Raw genomic sequence first — 17,923 nt, 5'->3', positions numbered from 1 at the left:
TTGCTTAGTGACCATCAGTTTTTCGTGTCCTTTCCCTTGCATACATCTTTCTCTATTACATTTGTCCCTGTTACTTAATTTTAATGATAATATTATTCTGTATCACATAGACATTTACTGGATTCCAAATAGAAAAAGCCGGACAACACATTGCCTGTATGTTTCTATCTTTGGAAAACAATCTTAACCTACTGTTTGCTCAGTATTGCCATCATAGGCTCATAGTATCATAATCGTTGCTCTGAAGAGATAGAAAATGGTCATGAAGTCTTACTTCATCCTTTAAGTTAGTATCCTCTAACCTTCATCCATTATTGTTCTCTATATTCCAAGGTGGTGTACTGAAAAAATTGACATGGAAACAATGTTTTTGCAATTGTGAATATTGCTTATGAATCTTTTGGAGCCTGTGGATTTCTTACTGTGCTTCTACCTAGTGTTGCATCTTGTCTGAAAGGGGAGAGGGTAGACTAATCTAGGTCCCTAATATGCAGCCTTTAAGGGTAAGGGTTGCTTGGTTATCCTGTGAGAATAACTAACACCTAGAAACTTTCACTGTAATAGTTTAGAGGGGACATGCTCTGTTGTTTTACCAAGCGGTAGGGCAGACATGGGCAGCTGATCTGATGGTTACCTTACCTACACTTCTAGTGAGGAAAATTAGCAAGTGACTTTTCTCCCACAGGACTCTGTACCAAGAAAACTAAGGTGTCTTGCAAGGAGTGAAGGCAAATATTGTCCTCTTGTTGCTGTCGTGTTACTGGAAATCTTCTCCGAAGTGTCCAGTAAGAGAAGAGGCTGCTTTTTCTCCTCTTTGAAAGCTAATTGGTTTAACAAGCAGAGTGGCAGAATGTCCTCATCGGGAGGATGCTATTGATGCTCCCCTGCTATTATCTGCTGGCTGCCCACTAATTACTTGAATTCAGGAAATGAAATACACCCTTCAGTTATATCTCCAGTAACAAGCTCTCGATGCACAAAAGGGGCCTCTTGTGAAATTGTTCTCATTGCTAACAATAGAGGAATTGTTCTTTACAATAATGAAAGAATTGCTGTCCACTTCTGATTAGAAATAATTAATGGAACAGACTGCTGTGCTGTGCAGAGTCACTTGGCTAAGCTATTAGAGGAGAAACTTGGCAGAAAACTCTCCAGAAGGGCTATGCAAAGACATCAGATCTGATTTCTTTCTTAGTCTGCAGGATGCCTGAACAGCCATTTGTCATAATCTGCAGAACAGGCAAGGGGAAAAAACTTACTGTAACGTGACTCCAGGCTGACACCATCACTCAGTGTGTACTGGTAGTGTTAATCTCGTATTTACTGCCACTCTTCGTAGGAGAGCTGCTGAGTTTCATGAGTTGTAGTTGCTGGTGCATTTAAAAGATCTTCCTCACTGTGTGAGGACCAGCAGAGGATTCAGGATAGTCACTGAGAATTGTATTTGCAGTAACAGATCAAAATTGTTTTATATTAATTGGTCTGGTCTACTCTACAACGTTGAGATGTGTGATTATTTATTTCAGTTCTTGCAGAGTTCAGACTTTTGAAGGGAAGGGGTTTAGGATATGAGTTTTACTGATTAGGCTTCCAGCTTTGCAGCCTGGGAGAAAGAAAAAGTTGTTGAGGAACTGTAAGCTTGTTTATGTACAAAAAATCTGTCCTGGTTCTTCCCCTCAAGATATGGAAAAAATGTGACAGGTACGAGCAGATCCCTGTCAAAGCTCATTTCCCACACAGTCCTAAGTTGGCTAATAACCACTAATCTAATACATCAGAACTAGTCATTGTTTCATGTGAAAATATACAGCACTACCTGAACAAACATGTCCTGCCTGACCATGCAAGATGAATCGGCCATATACAGTTCCCCGGAATAGCTCATCCATGTAGCGATAGGTTAACAGCTTGTCCATATTTATACTCTAAAGCATACCAAGGTAGAAAATCAAGAAATATTTTTCTGTCTTCTAGAGTGAATACTTCTCAGCTTTCAAGCAGGCTTCTCGTCGGGAGGATGACATTGCCATTGTGACCTGTGGGATGAGAGTCCTGTTCCAAGATGGCACTAGCCGAGTGGAGGAGATAAAACTAAGCTATGGAGGAATGGCTCCTACAACTGTCCTGGCACTAAAAACTTGCCAGGAGCTCACTGGCAGGTAGGAATTTTTCTGTGATAGAAAGGCTGTATAATGGAACAGAACTGACTTTTACAGGAGCTGTTTAAATACCCTGAATTCTCTCTGATAGTACACAGAAGGAGAAAGGGGAAGAAGTGTAGCTACACACAATGTTTTGTGATGCCTTGCTTCCTCCAGTACTTTTTACCCTCAAAGATCCATGTCAGTCTCTCATTCAGAGAGCCATTTCCTTGTTAAATTCATTCATCTGTTGATGTGGGCAGAAGCTAGATGTGGACATGACCCACAAAACTGACTTTCTTTTAAGCTGGACTGAGAAATCTGCGCTCTTATCATTTAATAGCTTTTCCATGTCTTTAGAAAAGATGATATGAGCACAAGATGAGAGCAAAGCTGACACATATACTATAAGAACAGGTGGCTATTGCTTGTGGGGCTGCCATGTCAGAAGAGTTAGACTGCTCAGGTGATATTTAAGGCTGAGCAAGGGCTCTGTGTCACTTTTGTTTCCTTGCAGAGACTGGAATGAGAAGCTGCTGCAGGATGCTTGCCGCTTACTGGCGGGTGAGATGGATTTGTCTCCTTCTGCGCCTGGTGGGATGGTGGATTTCCGACGCACGCTCACGCTCAGCTTCTTCTTCAAGTTCTACCTGACGGTCCTTCAGAAACTGAGCAAGAACCACAACGGCGCTGTGAGTGCTGCTAGGGAGGGCAGATTTGGGGAAAGAGGACTTGTATGTGCTGTCTTGGTGGTGAAGGTATGGGGAGGGTTCAGATTGAAGCAGAGTTGTGCCCGATAACAAACTCCATGTTGCAATAGCTGCCAGAGCTGCTCTACTCCTTAACTGCATGACACTGACTAGTATATCTTCCTATTTGCTTCCTGGTGGCATCCCCACCTTCCTGTGGAAGGATGCCGATCTGTGAGTTCACAGTAGAATTCCTGGACTTCTCCCCTTTGTTGCATTACAGCTGCTTTTGTGGGTCTGTGCCTATTCTTTGCACTGAGCCTGAGCCCTGTTTGCCTTTCACCTGGTGAAAAGATGAATTATCTTCACTCAAGGATGGAGAATGGAGCTACTGGGGAACATGAGAAAGGGACTAGCAGGGAAGTGATTGTTCTTTAATATGTCTCTGGCAGAACAGTCTGTGTGAGCCCATCCCGTCGAACTACATGAGTGCTACAGAGCTGTTTCACAAAGATCCCATTGCAAATGCCCAGCTCTTCCAAGTAAGTAGCAGTACCTGCATGACAGATCCAGGCTTTTCTGTAGCTCAAACTGTGTTTCTTATCTTGTTGTCTCCCTGAGTATTGGCAATACATGAACATATATAATGACATTCCTGAAGGCTTGTATTTGGATCTCAGTCCCTTCCTTGCTTTAGGATACAATGTTTTTTCTTGTCATTGCCTGAGACTGTTCCTGATGTGTATGTATGGCTTCATAAAAATTGCTGTGGGTAGCACTTTCATCCTGCAGCCAGCTCCATATCCAAACTGAAATTGCCCTTCTGCTTTCCCCAGTTACAGCCTGCCTTTCTTTCCATCTCTCAGGCTTCAGATTCAGGATATATCTTCTTCCCTATTTCTCCGTTAATGACCTGTTCTCTTCAGCTTTCAGAGTAGAAGCTAGCTTGAGAACTCAAACCTTTTATGCAAGCTGTCACATCAAATCCTTCTCTTCCATAGCACTTTCAAAAACCAAATCCCTTCCACTTCATTCTCTACAGCCCCTCTGTATAGCCACTCTATCTTGTTTACCTTTCTTTCCCACAGGACTGAGCTCCCATCCCATTCCCCATCTCAGTGGAATGTCTCATGGTGCCTTTTGCTCTCCTGCCAATGCTTCTGTCCCCTGCAATCTAAGCAGTAGTAGTCAGTCATGTGTTTTACTCCAGGAAGTGCCCAAGGGGCAGGCAGTTGAAGATATGGTGGGACGGCCTCTGATGCACGTTTCAGCAGCCAAACAAGCATGTGGAGAAGCTGTTTACTGCGATGACATCCCTCACTATGAGAATGAGCTGTATCTAACACTGGTGACCAGCACCAAAGCCCACGCTAAGATCCTGTAAGTGTTGCTTTTGAGTTTCAGATGTTGGAAGCGTTCAGTGCCTTGTGACTTAGAAAACATTGACGTGTCAAGTTGTGAGTGAGGGAAAGCTTTTTGCCTTAGCGGGAACTCCAGTTCATCGCCTATTGTTACATGGAGGTAAGCTGTATGTGTCACAGCTGCTTTGCAAGTCTGCATCAGTGGGATTATGAGGGAATTAACACCAAACTCTGAGCTTTGCCGAAGCACAAAGCCCTCAGCCCTAGGTAACCTTCTTGCATGTCCCATCTCTTATACTCAAGCATGCAGGATTAAAAAGGAGCATGGTAGGAGAGCACCACAATGTCTGAGGGAGATAGCATTTTGATCACTAACTAGAGCGTGCAGCTTGAAGCTGCAGCATGCAGCTCCTATCTGCCTAAAAATTTAGGTTGTAACATGCAATTCCGCCACAGCACTCCTGCTGGAGAGTCAGCTGTGTGTGTACTGTCCTCTGTTTTTTGCCTTGCACGGTGCTTGCTTACACTGGCTAGGATCAAGCCCTCTGCATAACAGTCCTATGTGAGTTAGCTTCAGCTATTAGATGTAGACCTGTTTGTGCTTGGCTGTAGCAAGGTGAGTAGCTCAGTATTTGGAAATGCAGCTGTCTGAAAACATCTTGTCCACGTGGGGCATGACTGATGCATAGTTTATAACAATAGTGACTAACCAACTCTAGAATGCCTGTCCTGGCAGGTAATGGCATCTACACTCTCATACGAGTTTTAATGCTGTTATATTGTGGGATTGGCTGCCCCCCAGTCCCTAATTGTGCTTACATTGTGGTGGCTCTGCAGGCTCCCATCTGCTCTCAACTGTTTTGATGTGGGACGCTGTGTTACATTGCCTTGTGTCATCCTCAGTAGCCTTGTGATGTGCTGTTTATTCCTTAGGCAATACTTCCTGCCTATTTAGGCTTTCTGGTCAGAGGTTTCCCGCAGTGGTCTAACACGGAATGGGCAGTGTGGTGGTCATGGATGTACAGATGTAGTAGTCGACTCCCAGGTTATGAAAGAAATTGCTCTGTCATCATAGTTAAGCCTTAGGTGTTGCAATGTGGTCGTTGATGAGTGCTGCAAACACGTAAACATTGTTACTGCTACCAATGCAGATGGGGCAATAGGGAAAGCATCAGATCTATGCCTGTAGCCACAATATTCAGTATTTTCTAATGATTGCAGTACACATTCTTTTGCATTTGCATTGCACTCACGTTTCAGGCTGTGAGCCTGTATTGTTTTGTAGGGGAAGTAGTAGAAAGTTTCATCAGGTGACAGAAGTATCTCAGCTTATGAGTCAGTCAAAATATTGGCTCTGAAAACTTCCACGTCACCTGAGTCAGATTTTGACCACCAAGTGTAAATTAGAAATTGTCTGCCTCTGTATTTAAACTAAGGGAAACTGTCAGGGGATTGTTTCTGAGTCATTACTGCAGAAGCACGGGGAAGTGAACTTTCCAAAGAAAAATAGCATTGTCTTCAGTCCCTGCTGTCTAAGAGTTCATGTGGGAAAGTTCATTCAGACATTTAATGTCTTTTTTAAAAAGTCTGTAGCTCACTGTGATGCATAAACAGCTACTTTCAGGCACAGTTTGTATTGGAGTTTCAGGAATCTAAACAAGCATGCTGAAAAAATTGCAGCAATTTACAGAAGACAATAAATCATTCAGTTAGCAAAGACAAAGCCACAGCTTTTCTATTTGCAACAGTTGCCTTGTAAAGCAGGCCAATTACATAGCCAATATACAAAATATTGCAAAGGGAGCTTGAAAATCTTTTGTAATATGTTATTTTTGTGTTCCGTATAAAAATTAAACTATATTTTCTAGTTACTTTCCATCCTGCTTGTCACTTAGTTTTAAATCCGTATATGATTTAAGCAGCCAAACATTTTGGTTAGATACCTCTTTTGCTGATTACCAAAGAAAGCCTTTCATGAAACTCTGTCTTCCAGAGTGTCATTTCTTTTTGCATCCTTGATACTCAACAACTTCTTGCTGACTCACAGACACATTTTTCTGTAGAGGTGAACTCACGATAGATGGTACGTGTCTGCAGTAAAAATTCATGTTTATCAATAGACAGGGAGGAATCTTGCCTTCAAAGACTCATGGCAGCTAAGGTGACAGTGGAGGCATACCATCACTAACACCAATCTGTCTTTGGTAAAGGGTGCCGAGGGATCTGTAGTATTCACAGCGATTGGATCAAGTTTAGATATGTCTTGGGGACAAGATGTATGATACAGTACAGTCCAAAGCAGCAGACTGATGATCAGACTCACAGTCAGGATTCAGATTATTATATAGCTCACAAATGATTGTAGTCTAATATGTTGCCCTTTCTGTCTTGGTCTTGCGTGATATTCATCTGACAAACTCATCCTCTTTTGAATAGCCAGACTTCACTGAATCAGGCCTGAAAATTTATCGGCTTCTCATAAGCACTGGCAAAAAGAAAAATGAGAAATAATAATACTTCCTTTCCTCCTTTCTTTCTTTAGTTCTATAGATGCATCTGAAGCCCAGAGTGTTCCTGGGTTTGTGTGTTTTGTCTCCGCCAAGGATGTTCCTGGCAGTAACATCACTGGTATCGCTAATGATGAGACTGTCTTTGCTGAGGATGTGGTATGTGGTTAAAAATAGCCTTTTTCAATCACACCGCTCAGGAGATAAGATTTCTCATATTGTCCGTTGAAGTCCTCAACCTTATACAGGGAGAAATCCTAATTGCACTGGAGCCAATAGAAATCTTGGTGCCAAATTCAGTAAGGCCTGAGTCCCTTTGCCCCATGCCCCTCTCTGCTGTGTTATCTGCACTATTCTCTAAACTGCAGGCCACTGGGACAGGCTCACTCAGTCGATTAATGTCCAGAGTTTGTGATCGTTTTCACTTGGCTGTTTTTAAATAGACTGGTCTGAAAAAAAACCTGCACAAAAGGAATAGATGAAGAAGAATTATCATGAGCCTCTCAGTTACTGCATATATACGCACCAAATGATGGTGGGTCCTACTCTTGCCTGTAGGTCACTTGTATCGGTCATATCATCGGTGGAGTTCTTGCAGACACACAAGAACATTCCAGAAGAGCGGCTAAAGCTGTGAAGATCAAATATGAAGAGCTAAAACCTATTGTCACAATTCAGGTAAGGTGGCTCAGATCTGCTTCTGCAGTTAGCTTGGAACTCCCTGATGTCTAGTTAACTTCAGTTCTCACACACGTGGTTATTTAGCCACGTGTTTTGTTAGTCTTTGTGGGTGCAGCAGGATCTGGATAGAAGGAATTTGTCGTCATTTCATGTTTTTTCTTTTTCTTTTTTTAACTAGAAGGCTTGTTGACAAGGTTTCCTAATGTGGCAGTAAAAGCAAATGATAATATCTAATACAGCATCATATCTAGAAATAAGAAAAAAATTTATAAAGCCATTCTTATTAGGGAGAAATTAGAACCACGGGATTCTGATTAATTTTTTTCATGGTCAATATTTCATACCATGTGTTTTGTAATGTGAATTGTATTCATGCAAATACAAAGACTCTGTGCGTTGTCTAGTACAGACATTGCTACTGTCCTCTGTGGACAGAGGTTTTGGGTTGTTCGTATGACTTGTGGGTTCACAAACAATGTGGGAGAACTTTTCCTTTTCTGAGGTTTCTAGTTTTTTATTCAACCACAGAAGATGAGTGGAGCCAAAAATGTGCTGATTTTGTTGTTGTTGTTGTTTGATCATTCTGTGGGTTTTTTCATTATGAAAGCTTCAGTTTTGGCAAAAGTGAAATGCATTTGTAAAACTTCCCCAGGAAAGATTATTGTATATTAGCTCAGAAGTGAACTATTCTGCAGAAGTTTTCATCCCATCTGAGAGGTTTAGTTTTCTCCTGCCTCTTTTCTTTTTCTCTCTTTTTTCTTTTTTCCCTTTTTCCTCCCTTCAGGGCCATAGACTATAGTTAACATAAGTTGTAAGTCATAGCGTTGGTGGCTACAGACCTTGAGGTTCTGAGTCAGTAATGTAAAATGGGTCAGAAAGAGCAATTTAAGATTATCCAGTTATGGTGTTTATTGTGAAATTGCTGTGTTGCCAAAAATTTTGTACTGGTTTAAGTCAAGTCACTTGTCTGTTACTATAGTTGGTGTCTGATAAGTTCTTCTGCGTTTTATCTTGGATATTTCTTCTTCAGTCAGAGGAAGCTTTGTTTTCACTCTGCTTCCACAAAAATTTCATTGTTTCATTATGTTTCCTAGGAGGCAATTGAGAAACAATCCTTTCTTAAGTCTATAAAGAGGATTAATAAGGGAGATGTGAAGAAAGGATTTGAAGAATCTGATCACATTTTGGAAGGTGAGAATAAGCCTTAATACGTCTTTTAAAATAGGATAGTTTGTGACAAAAGAGGTCAAGCTATCAGCTTCCTTTTTATGTATATGATTCTGAACTCGTGAAAGTAAGGCTTGCAGGGCTAAATTAATTTCATATTAAGTTTCAACTAACTGTTTATATACAAATAGATCATGAAAGATTTAATTTCAGTTTCAAATAGACTTGGATGCTCCTAGCTGTGCCCCTGTAAACACCCTCTTCCAATGTAGGGATGCATTTTTCTGCAAATATTCTACGAAGTGATTTTTTTTTTTTTTTTTTTTTTTCCTGAAACATATCCATATAGGAGCTTTTCCCTGTCCAGACATAGTCTGGTCTGAATCTTAGAGACAGTTTCCTTTAACTTGGTATACGACTGTATCTTATGAAAATGGGACGTATGTGCATCTGAAAACCTGATCCACCAACAGTGGTAGCTGTAGGTATCATGAAGAACATGGCACTGCTCTGTAAAACTTTCTCAACCCTTTGAGGAGGGTTTTTTTTTTGGTGTGCGTCTTGGTTTCATTCAGTTGGAGTCTGCCAAATAAGTTGTAGAGATATGGGTAAACATAGCAATTATCAACAGCTGTTTCAGATCTATAAGTTAGGAGGGGAGAGCGCCAGAGCTGTGAACTGGAATACTTTTGTCAGACCTGTGTCATTGCTTGGTGTATGTGTGACTGATCAGTAGCTCCTGAGAGGAAGAGTCTCAAACATCAGACCTTTGGAGAACTATGTATTTATCGCTAAGAGGGTGTTGTATCCCTCTTACAGATCTTAAAGGAAAGTTAAATCAGTTACGGACACAAAGCCTGGTGGGAAGGAATTATTCTCAAGGATCAGAGAAGCTTGCCCGCCCCTGGGGAAATGGGGGGAGTTATTTAACTGAAACACCCATTTCCAGGTCTGGGTTTTTTTTGTATTTTGGTATGCATTGCTGAGACTTTCCTCTGCAGTCAGCAATTGGTGCTGGTGCTTCAAAGGTGTCATAAGCTGTTTTTAACTGCTTCTTATAGTGCACTATACTATACAAAATGAAAACACTGTGCTAGGCAAGGCAGAAATTGTTCTGAGCTAGAAGAATAGGTTATTTAAAAGGCTGCAATACTGTGTGAATGCCAGGCCACCCCCCTAGAGGAGACAAGAGAAAGGCCCCTGCTATGTACCAGAGAAGGCATGGTCTCACGCAAATGTGCATTTCTCACTGACGTACCTAGTGAAAGCAGCTATTTTGTTGTTGCTGAATTGAATGAAAGGAAGAGAGGAACAGGATTTTGAGAACTGCTCTGAATATTAGTTTTCATGGCAGCTGAATAGACCAGGGCCATGACTGAGAAAGGAGGTTGATTCTGACATTTAATAGTGTGTAGCATGACTGGAAATTGTACTCTCAGTGCTGCCAGGTAAGAAGTCCTGGGAAAGAGCCACATGCAGTGACAGAGAGTTGATTCCATGTTAAATCATCTTAAGGCGTTTTGGGTTTCTATTTGTGTCCCTCTGTTCCAAAGTCTGTAACCTTATTTGATCTGCTCAGCTGGACTATTCTTGATTTATTTTTATCCTTCGTCTCGTGGTGTTAGCAGGGCAGTCTGAAAGGTGCCAAACACTGTATTCTTAAGGGATGCTGCGTCAGTGGCATGCTGTGCAGGCTTATGTTTGAAATGCCAGCCACTTGTGTTTTGGACTGAAGATTTCTAGAAAGTGAAGGGATGAGGTGAAGGTTGGGCATGGTTTTTTTTTTTTTGTGTAAATTTTTTTGGTTTTTAACATTGAACCAGGAGTGTCAATTTTAGAGCTAGGGATATCCAGTGCTAGGCAGTGCAAAGGGTTTTCATTTAACATGTGTCAAAAGGGCAGTAGCTTGCAGGCAGCACACGATAGGAGACACCTTATAGCATCAGGAACACCCTATTTTTGGGGCATTTCTTTCAATTTTCTAGGAGAGATGTACCTTGGTGGGCAGGAGCATTTCTATCTGGAAACTCACTGTACTGTGGCTGTACCAAAAGGGGAAGATGGTGAGATGGAACTCTTTGTGTCGACCCAAAACCCAATGAAGACACAGGTACTGTCTCATTGACCTGCTTTTAGGTTAAAAGGCATTTGTATCTCAGTTTCAGACTAGATAGACGGTTGTTTTACAGTTCGTCTTATCTTGTCTTGAATAAGAACAACCACACAGGTTTAGAGTTGGGTGTGGGATCTAAAGTCCATATCCATCCTGCTGGTGTCCTAAATCCGCTTCCAGGTGACAGAGATGTTTCTGTTGGCAGCACATCTTTGTCACCAAATGTTGCATACTTAACCCTTTCTGGAGAGGGTGTCAGCTGGTCAGGAGGCATGACTGTTGAATGGCATGTCAGAAAGAGGTGGTATAAACACTGACTATATATACCAACTCTGCCATCTTGTGAGATAGGCTACTGGCACTATGTGGTGCCTTTGGCCTGTTTCCTGACTCACCAAGACTGTCCAAAGGTCTCATAATAGACTAAGGAGAATGGACAGAATGGTATGGACATGAAACCCTGTGGTAAATGAAACCTGTGTCTTGGTAACCTCCTCTCATCTCAGTCTCTTCCCGAATCTGGTGCTGTCTGCTGAAGCACTGTGTGCCTTCCCACCTTAGAGATGAAATACTGGACTTAATGGTTCCAATTGCAGGACCAATAGGACCTGAAACGTAATAAAGTATTTTCACTGTTGCAATGGCTGCAGAAAGGCAGTGTGTTGTATCTAGTTCTTAACACCAGTTCAGCTCTGTACATGTTCTGCTCTTCTGTTTTTCTTTAGGAGTTTGCTGCTAATGCATTGGGAGTCCCTTCAAATCGCGTTGTGGTTCGAGTGAAAAGAATGGGAGGAGGATTCGGAGGAAAAGAAACTAGGAATACTATTTTGACAACTGCAGTGGCTGTTGCAGCCTTTAGGTAAGTTTGGATGTGGGGAACAGGACTTTTTCCTTTCAGACTTCCAGCCTGCCTCTTTCTGAAGTACCATTTGCACTGGACCACTTTCAAGACTGTTCATGTCTTATTACTGTACAGCTTATAGCAAGCCTTGAATTTCCCAAGGGAGGTGTCTAATGGGCTCTTACATGGTAGATGAATTGAACCTGCTCAGAGGGGCTAAGCTTATGTGGGAATATTAGCTTTTAATAGGAAAGGGGGGAAACCCCCTTACTCTCCTGTTCCTTTGGTACTCTCTGAAAACTCTTCTGTCTCAAATTATCTGCCTCTTCACTCCAAACCTTTTCAAAATCCAGCACTAGCCATGCTTGTTGTTTTGTATAATAAATGTATGAGAGTCTCTTCTTGCTCAAAATTCTGCTACACCAGCTTTGCACCACTGCTTCACTGCTTTTTTGCAAACTCTCCCTTTGAATTTTTCCCTAGGAAGGGTGGCAGACCACTGAACAGAAACCCACACTTTTCAAACCCTTGAAAGCTCAGGGAATGAACCTAGACTGTAACCGTTTGTGAAGCGTAGATTGGAAATGTGCTTCTGGTTTCTGGAGTGTTATTATGGGCTCATCTTTAACTGTGCAAATTTCTGTGATGGCCTCTGAGATGACATTTTTGCACTGCGTGTAACACTGCCCTTCCCAAAACTGCCCTTCCAGGTGAGGATGCACCCCACTGGCAATGCTAGGTGGGTGTTGCAACACATCAGCAATTCAATAAAATACCTTTGGAAGAGAACAGCCAGAGTGAAGCTCCTGCACTTAAAACAGCTTTATTTTTCCTGTTCTGAGCAAGCCACCTACTTACTCTAATTAATCAATAATACATGTGCGTTTTTTTTCCCTTTCCTTTATCTCTGCCAGCCAAACCACTGTTTTTATATATTCGAGGTTATGAAATAACATCTATGGCATTCCCTAGATATTTTTACAACCTGAAGAGAGGCACTAGGAAGGCAGAATTGTTAGAAAATTAAGACGAGCTCCTCCTCTCCTCCTTGTTTTTCTCCTTGGATAATAAATAGGCAGATAAACAAGGATAAATTGAAGGCTAGTCAGTACTTTACCTAGTGTTATTATATAAGTCACATGACATTCTCTCTTGCAAAGCCAAGAGGGGGCCTTGAGAAATAGTCTAGAAAACAACGATTGCTCAGTTATTAGTATTCGTCTCTGTAAGAAACTATCCTTCTCTTTAATATAAAAGTCCCTGCAAGAATTTTCATGAACAGGCTCCAACCTCTAAGATCTTAATTATTTTTTTTACTCAATCCTGATATTTTCTTAAGAGGAAAATATATAAACCAAACAGTTTACCCCTAACTCCTCATTGCCGCTCTGGAAAGACAGTGCTCACCAAAAAGAGGAGTCTTGGTCTGGAGGAACTGTATTATGCGTTTCAGGCTTTGCCTGATAAATGTATCCTTTAACAGAACTGGCCGCCCAGTAAGGTGCATGCTGGATCGAGATGAGGACATGCTGATAAGTGGTGGGAGACATCCCTTCCTGGGGAGGTATAAGGTATGCACACATATGAAATGAATGTATGTTGTCACCTGAAACATCAGAGAGTAGTAAAATACTGTGGAAAAAATTGCTGCTCCGATTGTTTCACTGCTGATCTCCCCTGCTGCAAATGGATCAGGTCAGCTGGGTTTATAGCATTTTTTCTGTTAAAAGTCCTGCAGAAATTCCTTTGTCACAGATGGTTTGGTTCTTGTGACCTCAGCATAAATACTTCCCTCTTCCTTGCAACAAAGACTTTGCCCTTGCTGACAATCACATTGCTCTTAGATGCCCCCCATTTGTTTACAGTACTGTACTACTGTTTGTTTTGTTAGTTTTGGTTCCTCTTCAATCCTCATCCAACTGCTGCTGCTTTTCAAAGCAAAAACCTGTTAAGGAAGGGGTGTGGCTGTGACAAGTGGCCAGCACTTATTTTAGAAGAGTTCTCTGGAGCAAGATTAAGATGCATACATGGACCCTCTACTAGGAAGCTTTCTTAGCTGCAGCCTGTGCTTGTCCTGTGCTGCAGCAGAGGACAAGTCAGCCTTTTTGCCTGTATGAGGTCCATGAAGTTTTTGGAGGGAAGCATGAAACAAAATATTTTGTAGAAAACGGATTACTGAGGAGACTCTCTTGACAGGTTGGTTTCATGAAGAATGGGAAAGTCAAGAGCCTGGAGGTGTCATACTACAGCAATGGTGGCAACTCTGTAGACCTCTCTTACGGTGTAAGTAAAATTTTCTGATGGCTAACAAGGCAGAAGATGTTTCCCTGTGCAGCCTTTTGCTCTGACTTCAGAGTGTTGTTGTCTACAGCATTGCTTGCACGTCATGCTCTCTGACATGACTGAAAACAGAGCTTGATGGGTTTTTGGAGCTTCTACAACTGCTTTCTGAGTCAACTGACCTGCCTTGGCATGTGCCACATATTTGTTATTGATGCTGTGATAACTTGGATGAAGCAAAAGGGTCAAGAAAGTTTGCTTTGCATTACAGAGGGCTGAGATGGGAAACTTGTTGCACAATGCAAGATGACTGATAGTTCCCCAGCTTTGGGGAAAGTTAGTTCCTTGGAATAAGAAACATTGAAGTCAATAGGCTGATCGGGGCAGAGTGCCCAAATCAACAAGCTAGTTAAGGACTCGCTAAAGCTAACATTGTATTCACAAGCACTAAAGGGAAGAATGGGTCTGAGTTTGTCTCCTCCAAGAATTTTTACACTGATGAGTAAAAAAACTTCTGTCGTGTGATTGACCAAGCCAATACTACTGTCAGTTATGTTTATTCTAGTTCCTTTTAGTAGTCCTCTAAGTCTTAGATAATTTTCTGCAAAAATGAATCAATTTCAGTAGGAGAGAACTGCAAGTGTGCTCTACCAGAGCCACATTTGATGCTAGCAGTGTGGTTGCTAGCAATGTGGTTGGTGCTGTGCAGAGCAGAATGGTAGGCAAGCGTCTTTGCATAAACTGAGGGCCTGGTTGAGAGTGCATCTATGCGAATTGTCTTTTTGACTGTGTCTAAATCAGGGGACTGGAATGTGCTCCATGCTGAAATAAGATTGGGATGTACTTAGTCTACTCTCTGTGCTGCTGCTGGAAGGGAAGTCTGGGAACACAAGCCAGAAAGAAGCTCTGACCCTTTCCCAATTTGGACAATTAGTGGACAAACATCCAAAGTCTTGCAGTTTAGATATAGCTATGAAAATCTTTGTTTCATATAGTTGCCCTTACTGCCATAACCCAGCTGCTGAGTCGCTTGACATCAGGAAGACTTCTTTTCCAGTAACAGATTACTCAGTATAATTAAAAGAAGATTCTGGTTCTTCCAGCTGGGTAATGGCATTTAGTAGCATGAACAAAGGTAAACAAAGGACTTTGAAGCTCAGTCTGTCCCAGGGTCTAAGTGTCAACAGAGAAGTGCTTTTATTGTACTGTCCTTCATTAGGATACCACTTGACACTCCATTGCAAATGGGAGGGAGTACTGACTGCACCTCAATGCTCATTCAGTTGTGTTGACTGCGGAGTGCAAGAGAAAGTGCTTGTTGTTGACAGTTAGCTTCAGAGCTTTCCAGCCTGGCTTTTGCAGGTAGTTGGAAGTCTGACATGTGATTGATGGAAAGTGTGTCTCCCTCCATTCCTTCTCTTCTCCAGGTTATGGACAGAGCCCTGTTACATTTGGATAACTCCTACAACATCCCCAATGTCAGCAGCGTGGGCATTGTTTGCAAGACCAACTTGCCTTCCAACACAGCGTTCCGTGGCTTTGGAGGGCCCCAAGGAATGATGATTGCCGAGTGCTGGATGAGCGACCTTGCTCGGAAGTGTGGCCTGCCACCTGAAGAGGTACAGATCCACTGACACGTTTCAGGGTGGTGCTGCCTTTGAACAAGCTCTGAGATTTGGACTCAACCACAGAAAATTATTAAGCATACACACTTTTGCTTCGTTTTTGCTAAGCCCTCAGAAACTTTTTGTATAACAGCCATGTTATAGCATGGATTATTTTCTGCTTCGTTAAATTTCCTCAGTAGCCTCAATTATGTAACACCTGCTTTAAGGATAGATATTCAAAAAAAGTCCAAAGGCACTAGGTACCTTAATCCTACTAACAATGTACTTAAGTCCCAGTCTCTCTTGAAAACTCCCAGCCTTAATGTCTTAGTCCCCATGTTCCCATAAATAGGTATACGTCTGTTAATTCTATTCTGTAGATGAAGCAGAGAAATACAACTAGGAACCAACCAGCTTTTGATACCATCCGTTAAAAAGACTTAGTCTGAAGCATTAAACTTGGCATGTCCTTTATATGTCTCTTTGGGAAGGTGCGAAAGCTCAATCTTTATAATGAAGGAGACCTGACTCATTTTAACCAAAAGCTGGAGGGATTTACTTTACGAAGATGCTGGGATGAATGTTTGTCAAGCTCTAGCTATCACGCCAGGAAGAAATTAATTGAAGAATTCAACAAGTAGGTGTTCTGGAGCTGTCTTACTGGGTATTACTGTTGCCTACTAACTTCTGAAGTTCTCTTAGCAACTTGTGCAATGTGAAGTAAGCCTGTATATTTGCAGGGTGACTTCTAAAAATTTCTCTTTTTTAAATTTCTTCAGGTTCACTGTGGAAGGAAACCTCTGTCAGTGACCTGGTAGCTTAGATAATACAGGAATCAGATGTAGTATGACATGGTTTTGTAAGGGGAGTTGGGTTTGTTGCATCTAGCTAGACTTCTCAGATGGATGTCAAGGCTTTTCCACTGCATTTTAGTCTTTTTTAGTTGGCATGTATATACAACTGAATAGTTAGTAGTCCAGACAATTGCTTCTATAATGCCTGTAGGAGCATCTTCAGGTTGGATTTCTTCTTGTTGGGACTCGTAAACAAAGCCAACCTTTCATAAAAATTACTGATTAACTCAGTATATATTGCATTCAGGTATTTTATTTCTGTTTTGATACCCAAGCTGTTGGAGGGAAGCATAGTACTGAGTTGTGATGAAAACCTCATGAGTATACAAATAATGTTCTTTCCTTGTAGGCAGAATCGCTGGAAGAAGAGAGGGATGTGCATTATTCCTACCAAATTTGGCATCAGCTTCACTATCCCATTTCTGAACCAGGTCCGTAAGTGTCATTCATCTTTTCAGTAGAAAAGCTAGATTTATGTTTCCTCCCCCAGGCCCTCATCCATTTGTACAAAACCAGAGCTTTTCAGAGAAGCAGTAAATTAGTTAAGAAAGAACACACGTTTTTCAAACCAAAATGAGCAACACAACAGTTACAAGTTTATACTGTTAAAAAGATGCCACAGTGCAGCTATGTTTTCATGGTATTGTGTTATGTTGGTTTCCCTGCCTGTTCTCTCTTCATCAGTAGTTAAAACACTGTTCCTATATTTGACCTGACTGGATGGATTGTCAGTGGTGTTAGCAAGTTCAGGTAGGGTGCATGGCTGTTTCACAGGTTTGGGTTACTTCACCTGCTTTCTGAGCTGAAAATTCTGGCTGAGGTTTCCCATGTCATTGGAACTACTAGTGAGTTGGTGACACTAAACCAAATTCACCTCAGGTGTAAACTCGTGGCTTTAATTACATTGAAGAACAACACTCATCTAGTTCCAGATTCATTCTCTCTGTAACTCTGCCAAGTACTTCACTAGTTCATTTATGATGACCGTTGGATTAATATTCCCTTTTATAGGCTGGAGCTCTGGTCCATGTGTATACAGATGGCTCTGTATTACTTACACATGGTGGGACTGAGATGGGTCAAGGACTTCACACCAAAATGATCCAGGTACCGATGAGTTTGAACTTAACCAAATAAGACATCTTTCTGCGAAAATTACACTCACTCTATAGTGTTGCCTCAGACAGCTTGACACTTTCTCTATGTGCATGCATAGGGTAACAAATCATGACTAATTCCTCCTAATTGTTTCAGCAGCAGTCCTGGATTTCCAGAGTGTTATTACAATTGAGTATGGGAATTAGCATCTTCATCATCTTAACCCTTATTATGTATATAATGCAGGTTACGCTTATAATCTAGCTTCTCTGGGAATTTCTTTTCATCCCATAAACCTACAGTTTACATATATTTTATACAAAAATTAGTCATATTGCAAACATATTTATCTCCATATGCTAATGCCTTTGTAGTTAAAAAGGCCTAAGGGAGTAACATTGCTTTGGAAGGGAAATGAAAGGGAAATCTAATAGGGCTCTTTATCCTCTGATTCTCATAACTGTTGAGAGAAGAATTTAATCTCACAATAGTGAGGTGCATGCCTGTCATTGTGGCAAAAGAGTACATGTGTGCTGACACGCATTCTGTCTGTGAAGGGTAAATTTACCAATGTACTGGCAAGC

At 41.5% G+C, this 17,923-nt stretch overlaps 1 protein-coding gene across 1 annotated transcript in view; it reads left to right on the top strand.

The window, feature by feature from the left end:
- Window positions 1-17,923, top strand: part of XDH (xanthine dehydrogenase) — a 54,103-nt gene that overhangs the window by 24,161 nt on the left and 12,019 nt on the right. Inside the window, exons 15-29 of the mRNA XM_082480373.1 lie at window positions 1,975-2,159; window positions 2,659-2,833; window positions 3,283-3,372; window positions 4,041-4,210; window positions 6,734-6,857; window positions 7,257-7,376; window positions 8,474-8,570; window positions 10,532-10,656; window positions 11,385-11,518; window positions 12,984-13,071; window positions 13,697-13,783; window positions 15,208-15,399; window positions 15,879-16,024; window positions 16,591-16,672; window positions 17,253-17,348. Coding sequence (XP_082336499.1) covers window positions 1,975-2,159; window positions 2,659-2,833; window positions 3,283-3,372; window positions 4,041-4,210; window positions 6,734-6,857; window positions 7,257-7,376; window positions 8,474-8,570; window positions 10,532-10,656; window positions 11,385-11,518; window positions 12,984-13,071; window positions 13,697-13,783; window positions 15,208-15,399; window positions 15,879-16,024; window positions 16,591-16,672; window positions 17,253-17,348 — 1,911 coding nt within the window. The remainder of the gene's footprint in view (window positions 1-1,974; window positions 2,160-2,658; window positions 2,834-3,282; window positions 3,373-4,040; window positions 4,211-6,733; window positions 6,858-7,256; window positions 7,377-8,473; window positions 8,571-10,531; window positions 10,657-11,384; window positions 11,519-12,983; window positions 13,072-13,696; window positions 13,784-15,207; window positions 15,400-15,878; window positions 16,025-16,590; window positions 16,673-17,252; window positions 17,349-17,923) is intronic.

Source organism: Vanellus vanellus (assembly GCF_965231255.1).
Source record: "Vanellus vanellus genome assembly, chromosome: 3".
NCBI classification, from domain to species: domain Eukaryota; kingdom Metazoa; phylum Chordata; class Aves; order Charadriiformes; family Charadriidae; genus Vanellus; species Vanellus vanellus.
Note: the sequence above shows the minus strand (reverse complement) of the source record. Positions and strands in the feature narration are given on the sequence as shown.